The following is a 25,169-nucleotide window of genomic DNA, read 5'->3' as shown; positions in this document are numbered from 1 at the left end:
TGTTTCAGTCATGCTAGGTGTGTGTGCAATCCATCATCCAAGTGCTTGGTGTCACCAGGTCCTGGTAATTTATTGCAAATAACATGATTTTGGCCCCTCACACAAGTGGCTTTGCGATGACGCGAAAAGCTGCAGCTGTCTGCAGTGCTTCCCTGCAGTGAGCTGAAGAGCTCAAGTGCCTTGAGGCCAGTGCTGACGACTTTTTTCAACCTCGGGTCATTTTTCTGGCCCTCCTTTGAACTCTTTTCGGTATTTTCACATCCTTCTTGAAACTGAGACTTTGGAGCTAGCTTTGCCAGCAAGGCGAGGTAAAAGCACTGCTCTCCCCTCAGTTCCTGCAGATGTTGGAGGGACACAGTGGTTCCTGCACTGCCCTGGAGGCACTGAGTGTGCTGAAATGCTGCACACTCAGATGTGATCACCTCATACTTTGCAGAACAGCTCGCTCTAAATCACTGCTGACTGTCTTACCCAACTCATTACACCGGCATGGTTTTTCTCAGGAAAGCTGAGACCAGAAGTTCACAAAACACAGCCAACACTTTCAGGAGAGACAATCATCTGCCCTTGTGCCCAGCTTGGGAGATGCTGAATGGCACAGCTCTGCCCACAAGCCATCGTGGCAGGAGCCTGGGGCTCAATGCTCCCAGCTCTGCAGGGTTGTTCAGAGAATCCTTGGGAAAAGCATGTGCTGAGATGTGAAATTTAGCTGCAGCTGGGGCAGGTCATGGGTCTGGGCAGGCTCTCAGGACCCCCACATTACAAACCTTGCTGCTGCTGAGCCTTGAGAGTGGAGGGACACTGATGTCAAAGCAGCAAATCCCTGGGGAACACCCAGCCCAGAGGGGTGGGTGCTCAGCTGGAGGCTGGAGCTGCTGGTCCCAGCTCACCATGGAGGCAAGACCATTGAGAGTCCCCTGCAGACAGCTCTTGAGATCCACACGGAAATTCTGTGTCTGAGGGAAGACACTGAGAGTCTGGCCTCTATCACTCCCGTAACTTGTGGCTGAAAGCAGCATCTCACCAGTGGAAATATGGAGAGGAGATGAGAAACCCCAGAAGGGCTTCTAGAGAAGACCTAAAAGCCTGAGCTGACAAGTAGCTCAGGACACAAAACTTGGTTTTAACGCATGACCATGGGGCTAAACACTGAAGTCTGTGCTTTTCTTTGTCCTCACTGCAAACTCAAGTAGTTACTCTCATCTAATGACTGGTAATCAGGGTGGCTTGCCAGAGAGGCAGCAGTACTGTTTCTCCTGCCTGCTGTGAGCCTGAGCAGCACAGGCTGGCACTGCTTCCCACAGAAGCCTGGTGCAGGCAGGGACTCCTCAGACTGCAGAGCAGCCCAGTCATCCAGCAGGCTCAGGGACAGAGGCATGGCCTCACTTACAGCACACATAAGCAGCATTGAGCAACTGCAGCTCATTCTCCCTGGGAGTTTTGGCCTTGTGGCTGAGCTGTCTCAGGCTACACGAGCCTCTCCCTTCACACTCACATCTCCTTTGGGGCCCAGAGTTTCCAGAGGAAGCAGTTACCAGGCTGGTGTGGCACAAAGCCCGTGGTTTTGGCTGGGAGCAGCAAGAGGAGAACAGAAGTGGTTTTTCCTCCAGCATTATGCCAAAATCCTGCCCAGAAAGTGAGAAGTGTGTCTGGATCTCTCTTTGCCAGAGCAGCTAAGTGCTGATGGAACAGATCAGCTTCTGCTGAACTGGAAAGAGCATGGGGCTGGCAGTCCAGTCTGGCTGGTGGGTTTTCACCTTGTGCTGGTCACTGGTGCCCCACTGCTCCATTTTATATGCTGACCTCTTTACCCAAATGCGTGTTAACCAGGGGCTGTGGGAGGACTCCCCAGGCACAGGATGGATAACTGAGTCTATATGAGATATCTCCACTTCCACCTGCCCATTCTCCTCTGCGTCCTGGGAGCCTGGAGACCCCATTCCCAACCACATGCCCTTCTGGGATGCAAGACCCCTTCATCACACTATCCTGACCATGCAGGGCTTTCCTTGCCCTTCCCAGGCACTGTGCAGAGCCACAGGGTGCCTGTTCAATACTCATTTCCTCCTCACTGTGCAGTCAGCCCATGGTGCTAGTGTGACCATCACTGCTGAGCGTTTGACATTGCCAGCAGGGAGGGAAGGTCATCCTAATTGCCCTGAGGCACATGGCCCTTCTAGGACATCCAGTCTGGGCTGTTCAGAGGGCACTTATCCAGAGTGCTCATGTGTGTGAAGGTGCCCAGCCCCCAGAGGCAGCACTCAGAGAAGCAAGGCGAGAGGCTGAGTCTCCCCAGCATCACCTGGTGTGCAGAGCCCCATCCTGCAGAACAGCAGGCGAGGGCCTGAGCCTGCCCTTTCCCTTCCCCAACCCTGCTTCATTTACCACACACCTCCCAGCTCCTGCAGCGGATGAGGGGGGGCCCTGCCGGCACCACACAGCCTCACCTCCCTCCGGGGCCTGGGGCCCATCCTGTGTCGTGCGAGGCCATGCCCTGCGGGAAAAAGTAGTGTGTGGTGACGTAATTAGGGCTGCATCACTCATGCATGTGTGCAGGGTCTGAGCATTTCCTCTTTCTTGAACTTGGCTTCCCCATGCTCCACAGGAGGCTTTAAAATGGGAGAAATACCTCTGGGAAGCTGAGCACCTAAAAGCCGGTGTGCCATGAACAAAGAGCAGGGGAGAGTTCTGATGTGCTCCAGCTCTTTGTAGAGAGTGGGGGAAGAGCCTGCTCCAGGGACACCACCACGCTGTGTGCATCAGCTGGAGCTGGTGTGCAGGTCCACAGCACAGCTGTATGTTGGTCCATGGGTATGTGTGAGGGTGCTCGTGCTGCTCCCCATGCTCTGCAACGCAGCCAAGATCTGAGCTCTTTTAGAGGGTACCCGTGTCTCTCAGCATGGGCAATGAATCCCTCCCTGAATCTCTTTCCTGGAAACATCCATGCCATTATGGTTTGGACTGCACAAAAAGAACTCATCCCAAGGCAGGCAGACATCTGGTACACAACATTTTCACCCCAACCGCCAAAATTTTGCTAGGCTGCAAGCAGGGGAGTCAGCCTTTCCTGCCCACGCCCTCTGTGAGTAGGGGGGGCTGTTGTGCTGCTGACTGTCCCCTCTGCCCCCCAGGACTACTGGCTGTCCCTGCTTTACAAGCGCCTCATTGGTCCCAAGGTGCTGGCGATCCACGTGGCCGGTCTCCAGAGGAAGCCCCGGCCCGGCAGAGTCATTCGCGACAAGCTCCGGATCTACGCCCACTGCACCAGCTACCACAAGTGAGTGGAGCAAGGAAGGCTGAGGGTTACAGGGTGGGATAAGTGGTACCCCCAGGAGATGGGAGCCAACAAGGACACGCTGGTGCAGGCCGCCTTCCCAGGATAGTCACTCGGGTCGTGCTCTGGCCGCTGTCACAGTGAAGGGCGAGTGCGGGAATGGCGATGCCTCCGATGAAAGTCGCGGCAAGCCCGCGCCTGGGAACGGGCCCGCTGGGGCCGGTGCCGCGGCCGCCGGGCAGCCTGGGCACCAGAGATCAAGGGAGTGGATTTCACACGAGGGGCCCCGCTCGGTCGGGTTACCCGCCGGGCCGTGCTGCCGGGGAGCCTGGCCTGGTTATTGTTTCGCTGATAAGGTCTTTGAAAGCACCTCAGCGAGCCGGGGGGGCGGCCACCTCCTCCGCGGACACAAGTTGCTATTGTGGAGGAGGAGAGACTGTTTCTTTACACAGTCCAGATGCTTTCAACATGCCTCCATCTCGGTAGGAAACCTTGTCTAGTAACTGACAGGTGCAAAGTGCTTTATAGCCTTTGTTTGGGGCTGCCTGATTAGGCAGGGACAGAGGATCAGTGTCTGGACCTGTCTGTCAGGTGCCTGGGGTGGCGGGGGCAGACGCCACTCACGCACAGAGCTCCCCTCCGTTCTCAGCCTCCTCCTTGCAAGGTTTGCGGGGAGGGGGGGTGACACTCCTGGGACTGACACTCTGTCCTTGGCCACAACCGCCACTCTGGACACCGTGGCAGCGTTCTCTTGTGCCGTGTCACTGCTGGCGGAAGAGGGGAGGGTTGAAAGGTGTCGCCACAGAGCCAGGGTTCATGATGGGGTGGTGGCATCTCCCGGTGAAGGGGCAGCAGGATAGCGAATCTGGATGCCTGCACGAGGCCAGCTCTTACAGAGAACCCCAAGCCCCTTCTTGGAGGCAGTGCTCCCTGAGGACGTGGCAGTGCAGCCCTCATCTCCCACTCTCCCCTTTGCAGTCACAACTATGTCCGGGGATCCATCACCCTTTACATCATCAACCTGCATCGCTCCCGGAAGAAAATCAAGCTGGCAGGGACGCTGCGGGATAAGATTGTCCACCAGTACCTGCTGCAGCCCTATGGCAAGGACGGGCTCCACTCCAAGTAAGTTTGATGCTGCTGGCTGGGACTGCCACCACTGTCCCATCCTCAGTGCCACTGCGCTGACCCTCTCCTGGTCCCACAGGTCGGTGCAGCTCAACGGGCAGCCGCTGGCCATGGTGGATGACGGGACTCTCCCCGAGCTGAAGCCTCGCCCGCTGCGGGCCGGCCGCACCCTGGTCATCCCCCCGCTGACTATGAGCTTCTACGTGGTGAAGAATGTGAACGCGCTGGCCTGTCGGTACCGATAGCCTGCGGCGAACAATGGACTCGCCAGCCCCGCTCCTGCCCCTGTGCACTGCCCAGGTCACGCTGCCTCCTTGGCAGCCCACGCAGCCTCGCCGTGGGGCCGTGTTGGGCAGCTCCACACCATGCCCTCATCCTCACCCCCAGGATGTCCTCCACCTTGGGGCCATCCTGCTCTGTGACCGCAGAGCTCCAGATGCCCTGGCCACCATCCCGCCAGAGCAGTGCAACAGCCAGTTTGCAGGGCTTGCCATCCTCCGTCCTGTGAGCTGCGAGAAGCACCCGGGCCCTGGTGCCCACTGGCTGCAGGGAGGGTTGGGGTGCTGAGCCCCGGTATATCCCGGGACGAACACCCTCCCCGACCCCTGGTCCCGCTGCCCCTCGGGATGACCCCTCCAGGAGCCGGACCCCCTCCCCGGAGGCGGGCAGTGCTCCGGTGCAGCAAGCGCATGGAAGCAGCTCCCTCTACTGCCGCCGGGATGCCGCCAGCCGGCCGGGCCCGCCGCGGGATGCACCGGGCGGGGCGGGGCAGGGGAGGGCGCGCCGGGGCCGCCCCGGGCGGGCGACTCGGGTTCCACGGCGGGAAATGTTGATAATTAAATTATACATCCCGGAGCGGAGAGGGGCGGAGCGGCGGGCCGAGAGCGTGTCCTGCCCGGGAGACTGGCGGTGTCGCGGGCAGGAGCAGCTGAGACTCGCCCAGGCGCTACCGGAGGTGTAATAAAGTTGGGCTCTCAACCGCGCCGGCGTCTTCTGTTCCCCGCGGGTCGGGCCGGGCGGGACGGGTGGGAGCGGTGCCGGTGTCACACGGTGCGGTGCGGCGGTCACACGGTGCGGTGCCGCTGTTACCCGGTGCGGTGCGGTGTCACACGGTGCGGTGCCGCTGTCACCCGGTGCGGCGCGGAGGTCACACGGTGCGGTGCCGCTGTCACCCGGTGCGGTGCGGAGGTCACCCGGTGCGGTGCCGCGGTCACACGGTGCGGTGTCACCCGGTGCGGTGCCGCGGTCACACGGTGCAGTGCCGCGCCGGGCCGCCGGGGGCGCTGCGCGCGTGGGCGCGGCGGTCACGCGCGGCGGAGCAGGAAGCGGCGCGGGGCGGGTGGAGCTGCTCGGTCCCGGTGGAGCCGCCCGGTCCTGGTGCCCCGGTCCCGGTGTCCCCCCCGCCGCGGGCCATGCGCTGCGTCCTGATCGCCAGCACCGCGGCCGAGCTGCTCTTCTACTGGGCCGATGCCGCCTTCCTCCGCCGGCTGCGGTCCCACGCCGGGCAGGTGGGGCGGGACGGGCGGCGCGGGGAAGGGAGCGTGGGGTGCGCGGTCGCGCGTGGGCGCTGACCGGGAGAGTGTGGCGCAGGGCCCGGCGCTGGAGGACAGCCTCAACACCCTCTTCGCCCCCCTCATCATTTCCTCCGCCGCGCTGCTGGAGAAGCTCTCCGACACCTATACCTGCTTCGCCACCGAGGGCGGGCGGCACCTCCACGTCCTGCACATGGTAGGACCGACACCGGGACCCCTGAGCGGCACCGGGGACCACGGACGCCTGGCCGGCCCCCGCCTGACCCCGCTGCTGTTTGCAGTTCGGGGACTGCCTGTACATCGCAGTGAACGGCGACGGGACGCAGAGCGAGGACGACCTGCGCCGGACGCTCTTCGTGCTGCGGCGCTTGGTGGAGGCTCACTGTGGCCTCGTCACGCTCGACTCGCACCTCATCCGCAAGGAGTGAGCAGGCACAGGCACCGGCACGGGGTGGCATGTCCGGTTGCTGGGGTGGCTGCCCTGAGCTGCCTTCATGCAGCACCGGGGGGTGGGAGTGGGTGTCTCCAGCTGGGACCCCCCCTTTGCAGCAGGACCCGCTGCCTGCTGGGCTGCAGCTGGGTTTTGGTGTGTCCATCCCACGCGGGGAGCTGGGTTTTGGTGTGTCAGTCCCAGGCAGGGAGGTGACAGCCACCTATGAGTTTACGCTCTGTGACGGCTGCAGGTTGCGGCCGGCTGATTCGGAGCAGCGGGAGCGCGTGTGGAGCCTGCTGCGGGGCCTGCTGGAGACCTACAGCCACCTGCGGGAGGAGGACCAGAGCTTTGCAGTGGAGGTACCAATGGTCTGGGCTGGCCCTCACTTTTGGGGTGTTGCAAGGCTGGGAGGCTGTGGGAAAAGGCAGTAGGCTGGGGACTGTAGGGCAGCTCCTTGGAGCAATGGAAGCTCAGACCTGCCCCTCAGACTGCAAGGCTACCCTCAACAGCCTACCCTCCTCCTGCACCCCAGGCCGTGGAGCGGCTGATCCATCCTCAGCTGTGTGAGCAGTGCATCGAGTTCCTGGAGCGACAGGTGGTACAGTACATCAACACCAGCCCCGAGCGTGGTGGGGATGAAGTGGGCCATGCTTTCCTCCTGGTACACACCAAGCTGCTGGCCTTCTACTCCAGGTGTGCCGGGCCCCACCACCCTCCCCAGGGCAGCCATTTGCCCTCCCAGCTGACCCGGTCCTTCTCTGGCCTGCAGCCGCAACGCCAGCTCCATCCGCCCTGCCGACCTGCTTGTCCTCATCCTCCTGGTTCAGGACCTGTACCCCAGTCAGAGTGCTGAGGAGGAGCTTGGCCCACAGGTGCTTCAGAGCAGGATTGGGGGTGCAGCAAGTCTGGGTGCGTCCATGTGGTGATGCCTTGACAGCGGGGGCTTAGGGGATTTTTCTCTCTTTTTGAAAGCCCACAGCAGGGAATGTCCTCCCTCAGGGACCCAAGAGAAGTGAGAGCATCCCTGTGAGTGGCCCTGGCTCCCATGGAGCTGCTGAGAAGGACTCAGATGACCAAGTGAGTCCTTGAGATCAGGAGTTGCAGGGTGGGATTGCTGGGAGCGCTGCTATCGCTGACCCATTTGTTTTTGCTGGCAGGACACAGACGATCTCTCCATGCCTGAGGTGTACTACACACCTGAGCCCTCGCCAGGCCGGCACAGTACAGGTGAGTGCCTGGCTGGGCAGCAGCCGTGCCCCACACCCCCAGCCCTGCAGAGGCCCCAGGGCTCTGAGGGGGGTGGAAGGGTGCCCTGCCGTGTTCTCTGCAGGCAGCGAGAGCTGGTCAGAGGGTGCTGAGATGCTGAGTGTCGGGGAGGTGGATGCTGCAGACGTCCAGGTGAGCACGGTATCCTGCAACACCTCCCAGCTCCACACCTCACCAGCCTGTCCCAGTGCCTTTTGCAGATTCTGGTCCTCGTCACTCGTCTCTTGCTGTGCTGCAGCTGAGGGTGCCCTGCATCCCCCATGTTGTGCATAATTGTGACAGCTCTGATCTCCTCCTCTGAGGCATTGCTTACAACGAGCTGTCAGCAGAGAGTGGGGCTGCCTCAGAGCAGTCCAGTGTCTCCCTCTGCTGCCGTTGGGCTTTCTGGGCTGCTTCCCTGATGGATGCTGCAACCCCTCACACACTGCAGCAAACACTGGCCTCCGTTTAAGGCATTTGCAACCTTTGTCTTTGCAACAGTCTTCTTCTTTGCCATTCCTTTAGGGTCCCTGGGCACTTTCCTCACTGCTGATCTTTTGCTACATGGCCCCTCCAGCTCTTTTAGTTCTGTCTTGTCTAGTTGCAGCTTTCAAGGCAATGCTGCATCCCTACAGAGCACTCTCGGTGTGAGCTGTCTCATCCCCACAGGGGACTGAGCATCTCCCCTGTCTTCCCAGATGGCAGAGGACTTGCTCCAGACCTTAGGGCCTCTGGTCCCTGAAGCTTCCAACCCCAGAAGGATCTTTCTGGATGCCAGCTTGCGGGAAGGTTACTGCCCCTTGCTGCCACACACCATGCACTGCCTCCCGCTCTGGCCAGGCATCTCCCTTGTGCTACTGACCAAGGTGAGCTGCCTCTGAGGGGAGGGAAGCTGTGTGGGACTGTGTCCTGCCTGACCCACCTCTCCTTCCCCTGGCAGGGCCCCATGACCCAGGTGGCCATCACCTTGTACCAACTGCTGGATGGTTTCTTGGTGCTGGAGAAGAAGCTGGAAGAGGGACCAGAGGTGGGAGTCGCACGCTCCTACCCATTCCTCGCTGAGCTACGGCAGCGCATGGACAAATTTGTGAAGAAGCTGAGTGGACAGGACATCCAGGTGGGTGTGGGAACATGACAACCCTGTCCTGTTTTCTCCACAGCCTGACACAGAATTGTCTCTTTCTAGTTGCAGAACACCTGGTTAGACTTTAAGAACAAGATATTTTCACGGAGTGAACCTGGGAGCTCCCTAGAGTGAGTAGGGGCAAGCCAGGGAAAGTCTCTGGGACAGGCAGGGACCTTTCCCAGCCTGGGGATCAGCAGAGCTGTCCCTGCAGTGCTGGGGACCCAGTGTCCAAACTCGGCGCTGTCTGTGTCCCCTGGCTCAGGCTGCTGCAGTCAGTGGCCAATGTGAAGCGTCAGCTCTGCTCCGTGTACCGCCAGCTCTTCCTGACCTCTGCTGGCCACAGCCTGTCCCAAGGGCTGCGGGACCGTGCTCAGAAATTGATGAGGTGAGTGCATGGGGATGGTCAGCATCGCCAGGGGGCTGCCCCACACCCTGCTCTGCTGGGGCTTGTGGGTCGTGGCCTCTCACCGTGCCTCTCCTCGGCAGGGAGAAGCTGCTGGACTGGCGGGACTTCCTGCTAGTGAAGAGCAGGCGCAATATCACCATGGTGTCATACCCATCTCTGCAGCTGGGGACCCAGCCTGGCAAGGGGGTGTCCCTAAGGGGGTAGCAGATGTGGGAGTGGGACCCTGTCCCCCGCTACCGGGATCAAGGGGAGGAATGTAGTGGGCAAAGGTGGTTTCCCTGAGGCTCAGAGGCTATCCTAGAAGGGCACCAAAGTTGTTGGACACCCTTAACTCATCCCACGTACCTGGAGGACTTCCCTGGCCTGGTGCACTTCATCTATGTGGACCGCACAGCTGGACAAATGATGGCACCATCACTCAGTGTGACAGAGAAGTCCAGCTCAGAGCTGGGCAAGGGTCCCCTGGCCACCTTCATCAAGAAAAAGGTACTGCTGATGTGGTAGGTGTGGGATGGGAACTTCAGAAGAGAGTGGAAATTGGAGGGGTTTCTGCTCAGGCTTCTGGTGCCCCTTGTCCCCCAGGTCTGGTCCCTGATCACACTGGCCCGGCGATACCTACAGAAGGGCTATACAACGCTGATGCTGCAGGATGGTGACTACTGCTGCTCCTACTTCCTCTGGTTTGAGAATGAAATGGTATTGTGGGGCCAGGAAGGGGCTGAGCCCTCTTTCCCTGGGGCAGGGAACAGGGCTGTAGGCCTAGCCAGCTCTGACTGCTCCGTGGTCCCATCCCAACTCCTGCCCTCTGCTGTCATTTCTCCCCAGGGCTACAAGCTGGAGGTGATGGAGGTACCTGTCCTGTCTGATGATTCTGCTCCCATTGGGATGCTTGCAGGGGACTACTACAGGTGAGCAGTTGCCAGCCCTGTGGTTTGGCACCAGGGCTCAAAGCTGTGATGGCACACGGATCCCTGTGAGTGATGCCAGGATGACAGTGTTGTGGTGTCACTGGAGTTGCACCAGCCCATCTCCCAGCCTGGTGTCATGGTTTTGCTGTGTCCTTGCAAAGTGCTTTGCAGAGGGAAGGTCGTTGGAAAGGGGTTGCCTGCGTGCACTGTACCTGCCAAGCCCCTGTCTTCTCCTCTGCAGGAAGCTGCTGCGTTACTACAGCAAGAACCACCAGGCAGAGGTAGTGAAGTGCTATGAGCTGCTGACCCTGCACCTGGGCATCATCCCCTCCGAGCTTGTGGTCCAGCAGGCCTACGACTTGGCCCGGCGCCTCTGGGAGCCATCCCGCATCCCTCTGCTCTGAGCTGCCTCCAGCCACCCTGGGGCCGGGATTAAAGTGGGTGTGTGGGTGCTCCAGAGCCTGGGTTGCTTTCTCAGTGTCTGTGTGCCATGCTGTGGATTGTGCCTGTAGGCAGTGACAGGCAACCTTGCCATCCTTCAGCCCAGCCATGGCTGGCACTGTCCCTTTTCCTGCTCCCCATGGTTTTCACTGCCACCCAGCAGCCTCTGGGGACAGACAGAGAGGGGGGCCAAGAGGTTGTTGACAAATCACTGTCTTGCTGAAAAGTGCATTTCCAGAGCAGGATTTTTAATGTTAGCTTGGCATTGCTGCCAGGCTTTGGCCAGAGATTAAGATAGTGTAGCCAAACTTGAGTGGAGCAATGGTCTAGGGTGCATCCCCCTTCCCCCTTCCCCACACCCAGGCACCAGTTAGCCACAGCTTTGAGCTTAGCTGGGAACAGGGAGTAAATCCTGAGGCAGCTTATGTGTTTCCCAGGCACGTCTGGGCTCAGTGCACTCCAAACCTCAAGTACAGCTGGGAATGGGGCCAGCCCCAAGGGACTCACGTAGCCACTGCCCCTTGTTGCTCCCATGCCACTCGCTGGAGCTGGGGACAGCAATTCAGGGAGCACTGGACCATGACAGGGCCTTTGCCCCATCCTGCTAGCTGGAATTTGCCCTGCTGAGCAGTAGTTCTGGATTCAAAGCCAAGCTCATTCCCAAGCTGCCCCTTTTCCTGCTGCTTTCAGGGCTGTGCTTGGGGCTTGTCTGCTCGAGGGAGGGCCAAACTCCGTCTGTCCTGCCGTGCCTGGCCCGTCGCCACAGCCACGTGCCTCTGGATCATCCCTGGAGCACAACAGGAGCTGGGGGAGAGGGCTCTCAGGCCCCCCCCGCCTGCTCAGCACCGTCCTGGAGTACAGCCTGGGGAGCCCCAGGCAGGATGTGACCCCTTCTCAGCCCTGGGGCCCGTCTCCGGCCCCGCCGCGAGCCCCCAGCTGAACCGCGCCGGGTCCGCGCCTCGCTGGGACAGCAGCAGCGGGGCAGCGCTCCCGGCTGCCCCTGTCCCGAGCAGCCTCCCCGCCTCCTCAAGGCGTTCCCTGCCCTGGCCCCCCGACCCCTCCCCGTGCCCGGAAGCCCTGGGAAAAGTTCCGCGGCGAAAGCAAAGTCCGGGCTGCCGGCCGCGGGGCAGCCATGGCCGGGCGCTGCGGGGCGAGGGCAGCCGCGCTCCGGGGAACTCCCGCTCTGCTCTGCTCGTCCCGCTGGCCGCAGGGCTGGCATCTGTCCCTGGCGCCGGCAGGAGCGCGTTTGGCCCATGCCGGGGCTGCAGCCCAGCTGCAGCAGGAATACGACGCGGTGGTGATCGGGGCAGGTAACAGAGCAAGGGAGCGAGAGTAGAGCTGCGGGTAGCCGGCGGGGACCCACATCTGCCTTCCCCCCAGGGCAGATAGCAGAGGAGCAGCTAGGTGGGGAGCGCAGTAGTGCTGGACGCATTGAAAACCCCCAGACTGCTCCTCATGCCTGGGACAACGCAGGGGCCTGGCACAAATTGCAGCCCCCCAGCATCAGAGCACTGTGGGAGCATCTGCCTTGAGCACTTCTGTCCCGCTCTGCTGCACCATTAGGGGCAGGGCTGTAGGGCTGGGGGAGGATTCTCCTTGTCATCTGTATCCCTGTGTCTAGAGCCTGTTATCGGGGTGGCTGTGACAGCCCCATGCTCCAGGCATGGCAGGGTGCCTTGTGCTGTGAGCCCATCACCAGCACTGGGCTCTGCCCATCTCCCTTTCTTCTTGCAGGGCACAACGGGCTGGTGGCAGTGAGTACCTAGAGTGGCGTGCTGCCTCTCCTCCATCCACAGGGGACAGCAAGGGACTGGGAAGGGTCTGCGCTGTGAGCAAGGGAGGGCTTTGGTGGCAGTGTCCATGGGGCTGGGGCTCCCACAGGCCCTCCCTAGTGAGGGGGGCACCGTGTGCAAGAGGGTGCTCACGTTGGCAGTGACCTGCTGGAGGGATGGGCAGTGTGGCCGTGCTCCCCACAGGCTGCCTACCTGCAGCAGGCAGGGCTGCGCACCGCTGTGCTGGAGAAGCGTCACGTGCTGGGCGGCGCGGCCGTCACCGAGGAGATTGTGCCAGGTATCCCTGCATGCCCCTTGTCCCCCTGGCCCTGGCCAGCCCTGGTGGTGGACATTCCCCACCACCCCCCATGTTCTAGGGTTCAAGTTCTCCCGGGCGTCATATCTGCTCAGCCTGCTGCGACCACAAATCTATGCTGATCTGGAGCTGCAGGTACTGGCACCCACCCTTTGCTGGGCTGCTGGCAGCTCCCAGCATGCAAGCAAGGGGACCCTGCTGCCAGGCTGTTCATGTACTGGGGACATCCCTGTCTTGCAGCGGCACGGTCTGAGGGTGCTCCCACGGGACCCCTACTCCTTCACCCCACTGCTGGAGGACAGGAGCCCTCCTCGCTCCCTTCTGCTGGGGCATGACATGGCCCAGACTCAGCAGCAGATTGCTCAGTTCTCCCAGAAGGATGCCCAGGTACCACAAGGGGCATGCCCCTGGCACAGCAAAACCCACGAGGGGCTGACCTGCCCCTGGAGTGGCAGGGATGCTCCTGGGGGAGTATCCATTGCACCCACTATGGTGCAGCCCTTGTTGTCCACCCTCTGTCCCCTTCCAGGCCTACCCTGAGTATGAGGCATTCATGGGGCGCATGGTGTTAGCCCTTGACCCACTACTGGATGCCCCTCCAGTGGATACAGCTGCCCTGGGAAAGGGTTCCCTGCTCCAGCAGCTCAGGAACCTGCAAACCCTGAAGCCCTTGCTGCAGGCAGGTACATCTGGGATGCCAGGGAACCCTGACAGCAAGGGGTGTTTGCCAGCACCTGGGATGGGCAATGCAGAGCCTCCTGAGGAGGCCAGTCTGGGCTGGTAGGCTCTGGTAGGCTTGCTTACCTTTATCCCACTGACTGACCTCCAAAGCCAGCTGGGCACCAGTATCCAGCCCTGGCACAGCCATGCAGGTCTCACACCACCTCTCCACCCCCAGGGCTGGCACTGGGCCGGCAGCTGCCCCACTATTACGAGGTGCTCACAGCTCCCATCTCCAAGGTGCGTACTGGCAGTGGTGGTGTGGAAACACCCACTCCTCTCCTGCCTGCCAGGGTGCTGCGGCAGCTCCCCACCCTGAGCCTGGCATGCTCTCTTTCTCCTGGGCCAGATCCTGGATCACTGGTTTGAGTCAGAACCCCTGAAGGCAACTCTAGCTACTGATGCTGTGATTGGAGCCATGGCCAGCCCACACACCCCTGGCAGTGGGTGAGGGATCCTTCCCCCTGGGGCTCATCCTGCACTGTCCCCCCTTGCCATGCTCTGTGCATGGCTCTGCTGCACAGCCATGCCCCGTCCCCCTGCCTCTCCCTCCCACTGTCTGCTCAGCTTTGCCAGGGTGCCTCAGGGGTTGGTGCTGGGCAAGGGGCTGCCCCCAACCCTGCCATTTGGCTCTCCTGAGCGGCCCCCACCTATCCCTTCATGTTTGGACACCTCTGTCCCCGGGCTGGACTGAGTCCTGGCTGGTGCGTGCTCCCTGCAACTGAGTTTACATCCCATGAGGTGGCATGGTCCCATGGGGGGACTGTGGGGGCTGTGGCAGCATCCTCACTACCCATGCAGGGGACAGATCCATCCCCTCAGCCAGCAGGTAATCCAAGGTCCTACTACCGCAGGTATGTGCTGTTGCACCACGTCATGGGTGAGCTGGAGGGACGGCGGGGGGCCTGGGGCTACGTGGCAGGTGGGATGGGAGCCCTGTCCCAAGCCATTGCCCAGGCAGCGACTGCCCGGGGAGCCCACATCTTTGCTGAGAAGGTACAGGGTGTGTGGGAGAGGGGAGCTGCTTGGCCATCCCTGCAGGCAGCACAGAGGCTCTTGGTAAAGTCCTGTCCCCTTCACGTGCCCAGGCAGTGTGCCACGTGCTGCTGGGCAGGGCAGGGGAGGCGCAGGGTGTCGTGCTGCAGGATGGGACAGAGGTCAGGAGCAAACTGGTGCTGTCCAACGCCTCCCCCCAAATCACCTTTCTGGAGCTCATTCCTCAGGTATGGAGTGTATGGGGCTGGTGGGGGCTTGGCATGTTGGAATAGCCCCATTCTCACTGCCCCTCATAGCCAGCACTGGTGTATCCCACCCTAGGAGCAGCTGCCGAAGGATTTTGTCCAGCGGATCCGGCAGCTTGACACACGCTCCCCTGTCACCAAGATCAATGGTAGGTACCAGCAAGGACACTCCACTGCCATCCCTGCTGGAGGAACACTGGTGCCAGGCCCGGCAAGAGGCTACACCCCACTTCATCTCCCCATCCCATGCCCAGTGGCGGTAGACCGGCTGCCCAGCTTCCTGGCTGCCCCCAATGCCCATGATGGACAGCCCCTGCCCCACCACCAGTGCTCCATACATCTCAACTGCGAGGGCACCCAGCTCCTGCATCAGGCATTCACTGAGGCTGCCCACGGGCACCCTTCCAGCAGGTAGGAGCCTGTCCTGGCACACCTTGGTGCACTGGGGAAGGGACAGGACAGTCATGGCTGTAGATGCTGGGGAAAGAGGTGTGGAGTGGCTGGGTGCCCCTCTGCCTGCTCAGCTGGTGTACTGCTCCCCAGGCCCATGATCGAGCTCTGCATTCCCTCAGCGCTGGACCCGGGGCTGGCCCCACCAGGCTGCCATGTCGTGTCCCTCTTCACGCAGTACACCCCAGCCCAGCTGGCAGGCGGGCAATCCTGGGACGAGCAGGCCAGAAATGCGTATGCAGACACGGGTACGTAATGCACACACAGACCCCAGCAACACCCATGGGCAGAGCTGCCCTGGAGCTGCACTGGAGCTTGCTACCATGTTCCCCTGGGCTGCCCAGCAGTAGTCCCTTCATCTTTCTAGTGTTTGACTGCATCGAAGACTATGCCCCGGGCTTCAAGGCATCTGTCATTGGCAGGGACATCCTGACACCACCAGACCTGGAGAGGATCTTTGGGCTGCCTGGTGGAGTGGGTACCATGCATGTCAACTCTGAGCATCTCCCTGGTGCCAGTGCTAGTGGGCACACGGGCCTGGGCAGGCACAGCTAGCTCACACAGAGCTCTGTTGGCAGAACATCTTCCATGGAGGGATGTCTCTGGACCAGCTGTACTTCGCCCGGCCAGCACCATCCTACTCTGGCTACCGGTCCCCAATTCCTGGCCTGTACCTGTGTGGAAGTGGAGCCCACCCTGGTGAGCAGAGCTGGGAGCCAGGGCCCTCATGGAGGCCTGCAGAAGGAAGGAAGGGGCATGTGGAAGAGGTGCACCAGCATTCCCCATTTCTCCTTTCTTGCAGGAGGAGGAGTGATGGGAGCAGCAGGACGCAATGCCGCCCAGGTGGCTATCAAGGATTTCAGGCACCTCTGATGAGATTGGTGAAACTGACTTCACTAACACAGGGTTGCAACAGCAGCGTGCCCTGTTGATGCTATGCAGAGCCCTGCCCATCCCCAACTTGATTCCTCAGCACCTCAGGGCAGCAGCATCTCCTGAGAGCTGGGTGTAGGCTGGCAGGGTCCCCTGTGCTCCCGGCTGCTGCTGTCACCTTGAACAGATGAGTGCACCCATTCTGCCACAACCCAGCCTTGCCCCAGTGGCTCCTGGACCCTGCATGACCACGGCAAGCCTCACTCAGCCCCTGCCTGTGCCCATGGAAATAAACCCTGGCCCAGGCTCTGTCATGAGCACTCTCACTGTGTTTTTTGAGCAACTCATGCAGCTCCTACTGTGCTATCCACACTTGCTGGTAATGCAACCTTGGGGGAGCTGCCAGAGAGGACAGGCACCTTTCAGAGTAGTGAGCAGGGACAAACAGCCCCTCACCCTCTCCTCTGCTCATTGATGCAGGCTCAGGTGCATGCAGGGTTGTTTGTGTTGAGTTCCCCAGCTCCGGGCAGGTCCAGACCATCCTAAGTACTGACAACAAGCAGGGGGCTGCCTGGATACTGCTTGGGTACCTGCAGTCCCCAGCTGTCCTCAGTCCCCCGGCTCTTGGTGGCTGTGTGTACAGCAGACACGTGCCCAGCAGCTCAGAAACCACAGGAGCCAGGACCAGCAGCTGCCCCTCGTGCCTCACACATGCTCCTATTCCCGACGGAAGCTGCCTGCACGTGTCCTGGCTCCATCCCTGCGTCCCCAGGGCAGATGTTCCGTGCTGGCCACTCCTCAGCCACAGCAGGCTCGGGGCGTGCCCCTCACCCGGGCTGCTGCCGGGAGCCGCTGGCTGCAGATTACAGAGCTCACATCCTCTCCCTGCCCTCTTCCTCAGCCGGACAATGCTCCCGATTCAGCCGCCCGCCTCGCCTCTTGCCGGGCCCTAAATACGGTGCTGTCAGGGTGAGCTGCTGCACCTGAGCTGGCTGAATCAATATTGACCGGCCAGGAATAGTCCCGCAGCCCTCTGAGAATAGCCCCGCACGCCGCCCGCCGCCCACAGCTTCCCGCGCACGGGGCTGTCCTGCTGCCGCCGCCTATTTTTAGCTGCTGCCATTGCTGGCTGCTCGGGATTGCAGGTGCTGGCACCCAGTGAGCCCCGAGGGAGACGAGGGGCTCACTGGCTGACACCTCAGGGCACAGGGGGACACCTCCAGCCCGCCACGGTCACATGAGCGGCAGGACACAGCGCCGGTGCTGCTGCGAGAAGAGGCTGGCAGATCCCAGAGGTGGCAGAGCCCACCAGCCCCCTCACCTCTCTCTTCTTGCTGTCCCTAGGAGCAGAGCTGGGAGCGGGACCCAGCACCCGCCTGCCCTGCACTCCTGCCAGCATCTGCCGGGGGAGGAGTTCGGGGGAGGCTCCTGGCTTCACACTTAAGCAATTGATCTCCAAAACGTCGAGACGAATGAGTCACGGGCTCCACTGCTGGCCCCAGCCCTGCCCTTCCCCACGGCTTTCCGTGGCCCCCATTCCGGGGCTGGCTAGGGATCATATCGCAGCAGAGGCTTCAGGACATGCCCTGACCCCGGCCAAGGCAGAGGGCTGGGATGAGAGTCCCCTGGGGCGGGGACCCAGAGTTGTGCATCCCTGCACGCCCAGAGGTGCTGGAGGTCCTTGCGAGACGTGGCGATGAGCTCACGGGCTATTCCCGGCCGTGTTGATCCTGGCTCCTCCCGGCAGGATCCGGCTGCTTTGACTCCAAACAAACAGTCCGGTGGCCACCGGCACATTCCTGGCCGGTCCCTGGGCACGGCCGGGGCACTGGGTTTCCTGTTTATCCCCATCCCACGGCGGGGCACGGCGGGTGTGTGGGCAGCAGGGTGCCCCGGGGACTGGCGGCACCCCAAGCCGGAGGTTGGGGGGCAGGGGCGCATCAGCACTCTCCACGTCCCACGGAGCGGGGCTGAGCCTGAGGACCCCCACAGCCAGCCTGGTTTATGGGTGGCACAGGTGATGCCCCAAGCCCTGGGAGAACTGTGCTCCGGGCTCACGGTACCATCCCAAACCCTGCCGTGGTCCCTGTGCTCCCCGAGCCCTGGCCCCGCTGCAGCACCTCCAGGCTGTGCCTGTGCGCCCACTTGAACCGCTGCGTGAGTTGGAGCTGCAGGGAGTGTCCCCGGCACAGCAGCTCGTCATCTCCAGAAAGTCCATGCTGTGCCTGGCTGCGGGACAGCCCAGCGAGGGGAGCATCCCTGACCGGGGGAATTGGGACTCGGGGGAGATCCAGCCTCACGGCAGGTAGGGACTATCCGGGACAGCTCAGATCCTCCCGGCCGGGGAAAGAACAGGGTTTGGGACAGGAACAGGTTTGCCCCAGTGTGCGGTGAGGCAGAGTAGGGCCGGGGGTGGGCAGGGAGCAGGGCTGGGCTCCAGACCAGAGGCGGGGAGGCGGGGGGCCCCCTCGGGTCGGCCCACCCCGCCGCACCATAAAAGCGGCTGCAGGCGGTGCCCAGCGGGAGGCAGGAGCTGCGGGATCCACTGCTGCCAGCGCTGCCGCTGCGGCCCCTCGCCACCACCGTGTCCCTCGCCACCGCCTGCCCCGCACCGCTGCCGGTCCGGCACCACCATCCCTTGCCAGGGTGAGTGCCAGAGGTGGCCCCGGGAGGGGAGCTCTGGGTACCTGGAGGGGGGTCAGCAATCCCACCAGTGCTCTGAATGAGGATGCAGGGGAAGAGGTGAGGTGATGGGAACCGGGCTGTGTGCAAGATGGGGAGGAATACTGGTGTTCAGTAGAGAATCCAGGTGGAGGATGAAAGGGGGCTCTGCGGGGCCCTCACCCATGTCCCGAAGCATGGGGCAGACAGGAAGCAACAAGAGCACAGGGCAATGTTTGTGGGGCTGCCCATGGCTGTCAGTGCCCGGGAGGGCTGTGTCAGAGCTGGGTGACCTGGTGAAGGGTGTAGGGCTGGGGTATTCTGTGGGTATGGCAGGGACCAGCCCATGCATCCCCCACAGCGCAGTGACAGGGACGTCACCACCGTGCAAGAGGGCATGATATCCCTCCACCATTGCCCAGCTCCTGGGGCACAGGGGGGCTACAGCTGCACCCCCACTCTGCCATGGTCCCCAAGGACTCATTGTTGGTCTGTCCCCAGGCATCCCACTCACAGAATGATGATGGTGATGCCAACCGGTGCAAGTCACGTCCTGCTGGTGCTGGTGCTGGTGCTGTGCTGGGTGGTCCCCAGCAGGCAGGAGCCAGCCCCGGTGCAGCTGCGGCTGGGGGGACCACGGGGGCCAGCTGGAGAGGGCCGGCTGGAGGTGCTGTACCAGGGGCGCTGGGGCACCGTGTGCGATGATGGCTTCGACTTCCATGCAGCCACCGTGGCCTGCCGGCAGCTGGGATACACCGCAGCCATCACCTGGACCCACAGTGCCACCTACGGCCAAGGGGAAGGTAGGGGGCAGGTGGGGAGTGGGGACAGGGGGTCCTGACGAGGGCAGCGTGCTTCCCGCTGGCTCTGGGAGCCTCCCCACTGTGGGTGCAGACAGCTTGCAGGACACGCTGCATGGGGCCTATGATGCTGTGTCCCCAGGCCCCATCTGGCTGGACAACGTGCGATGTGGGGGCAGCGAAGGCTCCCTGGCAGAGTGTGTCCACAATGGCTGGGGCATCAGTGACTGCCACCATGGCGAGGATGCTGGTGTGGTGTGCTCAGGACAGCGCCTGCCTGGCAACTCCCCCCAGGCTACCACCTCTGGTCACCTGGGAGAGGTGAGTGGGGGCCCATGGCATTTGCCTGTGTCCAGCAGAGTACACCAGGGCAGTTGGAGCAGGTCCCAGTAACCCTTCCCCTGGTCCCTTTTCTGAACGCTCTGCCCACACCCACCCCATGCCCACTGTGGCAGGTGTTGGGATTAACCCTGGAGGAGGTGCGGCTCAAGCCCATCCTGGCACGGGCCAAGCTGAGCATGCCAGTGATGGAGGGTGCTGTGGAGGTGAAGCACAACGGGCGGTGGAGGCAGGTGTGTGACGCCAACTGGAGCAGGAACAACAGCCGTGTGGTCTGCGGGATGCTGGGCTTCCCCCGGGAGAAGCACATCAACACCAGCTTCTACCGGTAGGGATGCGGGAGGCACACGCTGCACATGGGCACATGGGGCAGGTGCCAGGCTGGACACGCTGTGGGGACAGGGGACTGGGGGAGTGGTCAGAGAAGGGCTGCACATATGGGTGGGTGTGAGAGGGGCTGGTATGGCCTGGCCATGCCTGGATCCCCTTCTAGGGACTTTGACAAGGGTCAGAGTTGGGCTCAGCAGCATCCAGAGGTCTTTGGGGATGGTCACTATCATGGCTGGCAAAGTGTGGGAGGAAGGAGAGGAAAGACAAGTGTCCCTTGGTCCCTCCCACCCCGTCTCAGCCTGGAACTATAAATACAGCCTATAATGAGCCCCTACCGGTGCCAGGAGTCGCACAGTCCCTCTGGGACACATGGTACAGATGGGCTTGGCACAGTAATTGCCAGTGGGAAGAGAGTATGACGTACCCTGGGGTCTCCATCTCCTGCTAGGGAGGGTAGAAATGATGGGGCAGGGGGTTCAGAGTTGGGCAGTGTCAGCATGCTCTCTCACCTCCTGGCTCTGTACACCCACAGAAAGCTCTGGAATAGGAAGCTGAAGGATCCCAACTCCAGGTAGGACTTAGCACTGTGCATGGTGGGCAGGGCACCTTGAATGGGCACCCAGCATGAGCATTGGGTGGGAGACAGTCTCTAGCACCTGAGCTGACCCTGGCTCTGCTCCTCTCCCTTGGCAGCCTGAAGACCCTCAGCCAGAAGAACAGCTTCTGGTTGCACAAGGTGCGGTGTCAGGGCTCAGAGCCCCACCTGGCCCGCTGCCCTATGCAGATGGCCCCCACAGCTCCCCACCAGCACGCCTGCCCCCACGGCATGCACGCCATCGTCAGCTGTCTGCCTGGCCCTGCCTTCCAGAAGGGCACAGGCAAGGGCAAGAACAAGACTGCTCCAGGAAAGGTGAGCCCTTGCAGAGTTCCACACCCTCTCCCACTGACAGAGTCCCAGGGCTGGGCAGCACTCAGCCACCCCTTTGCACTTGAGGAGGGGGCTGACAGTGTCCTGGGGTTGCTGACTGGCTGCTCTCCGTACCCAGGTGCTCCCAGTGCGGCTGCGAGCGGGCACCCACGCTGGTGAGGGCCGGGTGGAGGTGCTGCGCCACGGGCAGTGGGGCACCGTGTGTGACAAGCAGTGGGACCTGGCTGCAGCCAGTGTGGTGTGCCGGCAGCTGGGCTATGGGACAGCAAAGCAGGCCCTGGTGGGAGCCCGGATGGGACAAGGTGAGGCAGGTGTTACAGCATGGACTTGGGAAACCTCTGGGCTTGGAGAGGTATGATGGGGAAATCAACTGGTTTAATGTGTCCTGCTGGAGAATCGTGGGATGCTCATGCAGCTCCAGCCTGCCCTGGGATGAGGCCACCCTGTCTGCTCCTGCCATGGGCAGCCCCATTCCCATAGAGAGTGCCCAGACCAGGGGAAGGAGAATGAGGGTCCTGCTCCAGGATGGTCATGGAGCAGGGAGCACTGACCCTTCCTGTGCTTCAGGTCTGGGGCCCATCCATATGAGCCATGTGCAGTGCACTGGCCGTGAGCGCTCCCTGGGAGAGTGTCGCTTCCAGGATGCTGAGCAGAATGGGTGTCGGCACGAGGCCGACGCTGCTGTGCGCTGCCACATGCCCCACACAGACTTCAAGAGCCAGGTGAGTCCCTGCCACCTTCCCAGAGCCTGTTGAACCCCAGTCCCATTGCACAGTCCCTGCTCCCCAAGCTCTGTGCCCAGTATGGGTGCTCAGAACAGCCCTGAGCTGACCCAGGGGAGGGGGGGACACAAAGCAGCACCCTGATGGGGTTCTGCAGGGTGATCTGGTGGCAAAACTGGTCTTGTAGGGAGAAAGGAGGGAGAGGAAGACGGGGGAGATGTTCAGCTGGATGTGCGGGCTGCTCGTCCCATTGCAGCATGGGGTGGGAGAGCTGGCGGTCTGTGCCACATTCCAGTTCAGCCCCTCTCTGCCAACAGGTGCGGCTGGCGGGGGGCCGCAACCCCGAGGAAGGCGTGGTGGAGGTGCTGGTGCCGGTGCAGGGGCAGCTGCAGTGGGGTGCAGTGTGTGGCGCACAGTGGGGCCTGAACGAGGCCATGGTGGTCTGCAGGCAGCTGGGGCTGGGCTTTGCCAGCCATGCCCTCCAGGTGAGTGGGGTATCAGCCTGGGGCCAGAACTGCAGGGGTCCTGCAGGGTGGATAGTGTGGGCATGGTGTGGCCAGGGGCTCTGGGATGGGACGGTGGGGGGACAAATCCTGGTGGCAGTGTTAGGGCAGGAGAGGAGGCTGGGGAGGTAGGTGGGTGCTGGCAAGGGCTGCAAGGACTGGTCCAAGCACTGTGCTCCTCCTCTGCTCAGGAGACGTGGTACTGGGCAGGCAGCCCCGATGCCAGCCGGGTTGTGATGAGCGGGGTGCGCTGTGCCGGCACCGAGCTGGCCCTCCAGCAGTGCCAGCGCCACGGCCCTGTCCACTGCCCCAGCGGCGGGGGACGCTTCTCAGCAGGGGTCACCTGCACTGCCCGTGAGTAGCAGGAGCCCGTGGGGCACTGCTGGGAGGGGGCACCCCCCTTCTCCTGTAGGAGAGTAGGGGGTGCTATGCAGAATGGGGATCACCTTCTCAATCCCCGCTGATCCCCTCCACGCCAGACGCCCCAGACCTGGTGATGAACGCCCAGCTGGTGCAGGAGACAGCCTACCTGGAGGACCGACCCCTGGGGCTGCTGTACTGTGCCCATGAGGAGCGCTGCCTCTCCCGCTCTGCTGACAGCATGCAGTGGCCCTATGGCCACCGCCGCCTTCTTCGCTTCTCCTCCCAGATCCACAACCTGGGAAGAGCCGATTTCCGACCGAGGATGGGACGTCATGCCTGGACTTGGCACCAGTGCCACCGGTGAGTGGCCCATAGGCAGGGGCTGGCAGGGAGCTGCCCTCTCCTTGGGCCAGGCAGGGCATGGTGGCACCCGTCCCCAGGAGGCTGTCCCAGCCGGGCTAATTAACAGCGTCTGAGCCAGCACTGTCATTACGGCTTTATTTGGCTTCAGGGCTGTAATTTGCTGAGTCCCTGGGTGCTGCCCTGCCGGAAGTTCTGCCGGGGTTGCCTGGGCCAGCTACATGCTCCCTGGCCAGGCACGGGTCCTGTGCTCAGACCCTGTCCCCACAGACACTTCCACAGCATCGAGGTCTTTACCCACTATGATCTGCTGACGCTCAATGGCTCCAAGGTGGCAGAGGGGCACAAGGCCAGCTTTTGCCTGGAAGACACCAACTGCCCCGAAGGTAGGTGCTAGCTGCAGAGCTGACAGTACCCCCATTCTGCTCCCCAAAGGGGCTCTGTCTGTGCCTCCCTCACCTCCCTCCTTGCTGCAGGTCTTCAGCGACGCTTCGCCTGTGCCAACTTTGGTGAGCAGGGGGTGAGTGTGGGGTGCTGGGACACCTACCGCCATGACATCGACTGCCAGTGGATTGACATCACTGATGTGCCACCAGGCAGCTACACCTTCCAGGTATGGAGATGGAGGGGTGGGGGACACCAAGCTACCAGACCTCAGGGCTGGGGAGTGCCCTCCATGAGCACAACAGCATCCCTTATGCTGCACATCAGGGTGCTGCTCTGTACCCCGCTGTACATGGCACAGCCCTGCCTGGCCAGGGCATAGCAGAGGTGCTCCCAGCCCTGCCCCTTGCCCTCCCCAGGTGGTCGTGAACCCCAAGCATGAGGTGGCTGAGTCGGATTTCTCCAACAACGTGATGAGGTGCCAGTGCAAGTATGATGGGCAGCGTGTCTGGATGCACGGCTGCCACACAAGTAAGGAGGGATGGGAGCATAGGGGCTATGGCAGGCAGGGTGAGGGAAGTCATGAGTCTGAGGGTGCCACAGGTTTCTTTTGCCCCCACACACACAACAACATCGCTCTCCCCAGGTGATGCCTACGGTGCCGACGTGGTGAGCGACCTGGAGAGACGGGAGCGCCTGGCCAACAACCTCGTGTGAACCCCTGGCATTGGCGTGGTCCCAGCAGCGCCACGGGCGAGTCCAGCTCCCACATCCCAGCCCCTGTGCCCTGGCAGCACCCCACTGAGCTCAGGGACTTGCAGACTTTTGTATTTATTGATGCTGCTGCAGAGGAGGGAGATGAGTGCCAGGGCTGGCGGGGAGTGCCTGGGGGTGCCCAGTCCCGTGCTGCCAGCGGGATTTGAAAGAGTGGCCCAAGTACTGCAGCAGGCCTCACTTCCACAGCCCCAGGGCCCCCCAGGACAACTACCTCAGCCTGCCCAGCCCCTGTGCTCCAGCAGACTCGGGACAGTCCCCAGCCACCCATGCACCAGTCCTGTCTTCAATAAAGGTTCTGTGAGTTGGGAGCAGGGTGCTGTGCTGTGCTGTGGAAGAGGGGCTACTCCTTTATCAATCCCACCGTCATCTCCTCCTTTCTCTGCACCCTTTCCTATTAGGATCATGAAGCCAGTCCCCAGCTGGGAACAACTTGGTCTAGGCAATGTGCCCCCAGCTAGGCAGTGTTCCCTCTGTGTCACCCAGGGCCACCAACTCCCTGGCTGTCTGCACGTGGCGGGCATCAAGCAGCTCTGGCTTGCCATCAGTGGTCCCCATGGGCCAGGACACCCTGGCCCTGAACTGGCTAACCCTGTGCATGCAAAAAAACCCAGCCAGCTCTGTGGCAGCACGGGCTGGCAGCCAGCCCAGCAGCCACAGTGTATGCAACTGACATGCTGGGCTTTCCCAGGCTGTCCTGGCAGTTTCCCAAACATGGGAGCTGTGGTAGGGCCACTCTGTCCCTCAAAGCCCTTGCTCCTGGGCACAGTGTGGGGACACAGGGAACACTGTGCCCTTGCTCTCTGTTTCTTACCTCCTGTGGTTTCCATCTTTTTTCTTACAACAGGAAATAAAAGGGAATGTCACCAACACACTCTGTACTGTCTGTTCCCCAGATTGCCAGCCACGGGGCAGTGCCACCCCTCTCCTTGCACACCTCTGTCCCTTCCTGCCTCGCTGGCAGGCACCAGCCCAGGGTGGGGGGCTGTCAGCACCCACCTCGGCCCAGGACAAGTCAGGCTGCACCCACACGTGATGGTCCCTGCACGTGGAGCTGCTGCTGGGAATACGATGATGCACTGGAGGGGCCCGAGGCCAGGGACCGCGGCAAGGCACGTGCTGGTGGAGGCTCACCCGGCC

At 61.9% G+C, this 25,169-nt stretch overlaps 4 protein-coding genes across 7 annotated transcripts in view; all 4 read left to right on the top strand.

Moving 5' to 3' along the window:
- HPSE2 (heparanase 2 (inactive)) overlaps window positions 1–5,373 on the top strand; it is a 107,116-nt gene extending 101,743 nt beyond the window's left edge. Inside the window, exons 10-12 of the mRNA XM_041461626.1 lie at window positions 3,132–3,277; window positions 4,253–4,399; window positions 4,482–5,373. Of these exons, the coding sequence (XP_041317560.1) occupies window positions 3,132–3,277; window positions 4,253–4,399; window positions 4,482–4,647 (459 nt within the window). The 3' untranslated portion in view covers window positions 4,648–5,373. The remainder of the gene's footprint in view (window positions 1–3,131; window positions 3,278–4,252; window positions 4,400–4,481) is intronic.
- Window positions 5,374–5,742: 369 nt separating this feature from the next.
- HPS1 (HPS1 biogenesis of lysosomal organelles complex 3 subunit 1) lies at window positions 5,743–12,536 on the top strand. 4 transcript variants are annotated; one of them, XM_041461579.1, is made up of 19 exons: window positions 5,743–5,910; window positions 5,993–6,130; window positions 6,216–6,358; window positions 6,618–6,726; window positions 6,900–7,060; window positions 7,137–7,239; window positions 7,340–7,444; window positions 7,525–7,594; window positions 7,698–7,765; window positions 8,311–8,478; window positions 8,553–8,729; window positions 8,799–8,866; window positions 9,001–9,123; window positions 9,225–9,290; window positions 9,486–9,630; window positions 9,727–9,840; window positions 9,970–10,052; window positions 10,294–10,489; window positions 12,228–12,536. In XM_041461579.1, the coding sequence occupies exons 1-18, from the start codon at window positions 5,815–5,817 to the stop codon at window positions 10,454–10,456; spliced, it is 2,100 nt and encodes a 699-aa protein (XP_041317513.1). In that variant the 5' UTR covers window positions 5,743–5,814; the 3' UTR covers window positions 10,457–10,489; window positions 12,228–12,536. The 4 variants fall into 4 exon arrangements, with proteins under 4 accessions (XP_041317513.1, XP_041317511.1, XP_041317512.1 ...); XM_041461577.1 differs by having other exon boundaries at window positions 5,743–6,130; window positions 12,228–12,470; XM_041461578.1 differs by lacking the exon at window positions 12,228–12,536 and adding an exon at window positions 11,184–11,308 and having other exon boundaries at window positions 5,743–6,130.
- PYROXD2 (pyridine nucleotide-disulphide oxidoreductase domain 2) lies at window positions 11,594–16,137 on the top strand. Its single transcript, XM_041461580.1, has 16 exons — window positions 11,594–11,803; window positions 12,228–12,247; window positions 12,470–12,563; window positions 12,643–12,716; window positions 12,822–12,968; window positions 13,111–13,264; window positions 13,480–13,541; window positions 13,651–13,748; window positions 14,156–14,297; window positions 14,390–14,524; window positions 14,619–14,691; window positions 14,797–14,953; window positions 15,086–15,240; window positions 15,360–15,466; window positions 15,571–15,691; window positions 15,795–16,137. Exons 1-16 carry the CDS (start codon window positions 11,626–11,628, stop codon window positions 15,863–15,865), a joined length of 1,788 nt encoding a protein of 595 aa, XP_041317514.1. The 5' UTR covers window positions 11,594–11,625; the 3' UTR covers window positions 15,866–16,137.
- Window positions 16,138–18,411: 2,274 nt separating this feature from the next.
- LOXL4 (lysyl oxidase like 4) lies at window positions 18,412–24,688 on the top strand. The gene is made up of 15 exons (XM_041461302.1): window positions 18,412–18,511; window positions 19,028–19,329; window positions 19,469–19,647; window positions 19,782–19,993; window positions 20,528–20,566; window positions 20,689–20,905; window positions 21,042–21,225; window positions 21,491–21,645; window positions 21,963–22,130; window positions 22,340–22,502; window positions 22,628–22,871; window positions 23,142–23,257; window positions 23,348–23,484; window positions 23,675–23,786; window positions 23,902–24,688. The coding sequence occupies exons 2-15, from the start codon at window positions 19,044–19,046 to the stop codon at window positions 23,970–23,972; spliced, it is 2,283 nt and encodes a 760-aa protein (XP_041317236.1). The 5' UTR covers window positions 18,412–18,511; window positions 19,028–19,043; the 3' UTR covers window positions 23,973–24,688.
- Window positions 24,689–25,169: the final 481 nt, after the last annotated feature.

Source organism: Pyrgilauda ruficollis, unplaced genomic scaffold (assembly GCF_017590135.1).
Source record: "Pyrgilauda ruficollis isolate IOZ18807 unplaced genomic scaffold, ASM1759013v1 scaffold15, whole genome shotgun sequence".
Taxonomy (NCBI): domain Eukaryota; kingdom Metazoa; phylum Chordata; class Aves; order Passeriformes; family Passeridae; genus Pyrgilauda; species Pyrgilauda ruficollis.
This window is presented reverse-complemented; position numbering and strand designations above follow the sequence as displayed.

Coding starts and splice junctions, on each gene's coding strand:
- HPS1 (XM_041461577.1), top strand. CDS start 5,870: ATGCCGCCTTCCTCCGCCGGCTGCGGTCCCACGCCGGGCAGGTGGGGC. Junction 6,359..6,617: donor TCGCACCTCATCCGCAAGGA/GTGAGCAGGCAC, acceptor TGACGGCTGCAG/GTTGCGGCCGGCTGATTCGG. Junction 7,240..7,339: donor AGGAGGAGCTTGGCCCACAG/GTGCTTCAGAGC, acceptor TCTTTTTGAAAG/CCCACAGCAGGGAATGTCCT.
- PYROXD2 (XM_041461580.1), top strand. CDS start 11,626: ATGGCCGGGCGCTGCGGGGCGAGGGCAGCCGCGCTCCGGGGAACTCCC. Junction 12,564..12,642: donor CACCGAGGAGATTGTGCCAG/GTATCCCTGCAT, acceptor CCCATGTTCTAG/GGTTCAAGTTCTCCCGGGCG. Junction 13,542..13,650: donor TCACAGCTCCCATCTCCAAG/GTGCGTACTGGC, acceptor CTCCTGGGCCAG/ATCCTGGATCACTGGTTTGA.
- LOXL4 (XM_041461302.1), top strand. CDS start 19,044: ATGATGATGGTGATGCCAACCGGTGCAAGTCACGTCCTGCTGGTGCTG. Junction 19,994..20,527: donor ATCAACACCAGCTTCTACCG/GTAGGGATGCGG, acceptor GTACACCCACAG/AAAGCTCTGGAATAGGAAGC. Junction 23,258..23,347: donor AGACACCAACTGCCCCGAAG/GTAGGTGCTAGC, acceptor TCCTTGCTGCAG/GTCTTCAGCGACGCTTCGCC.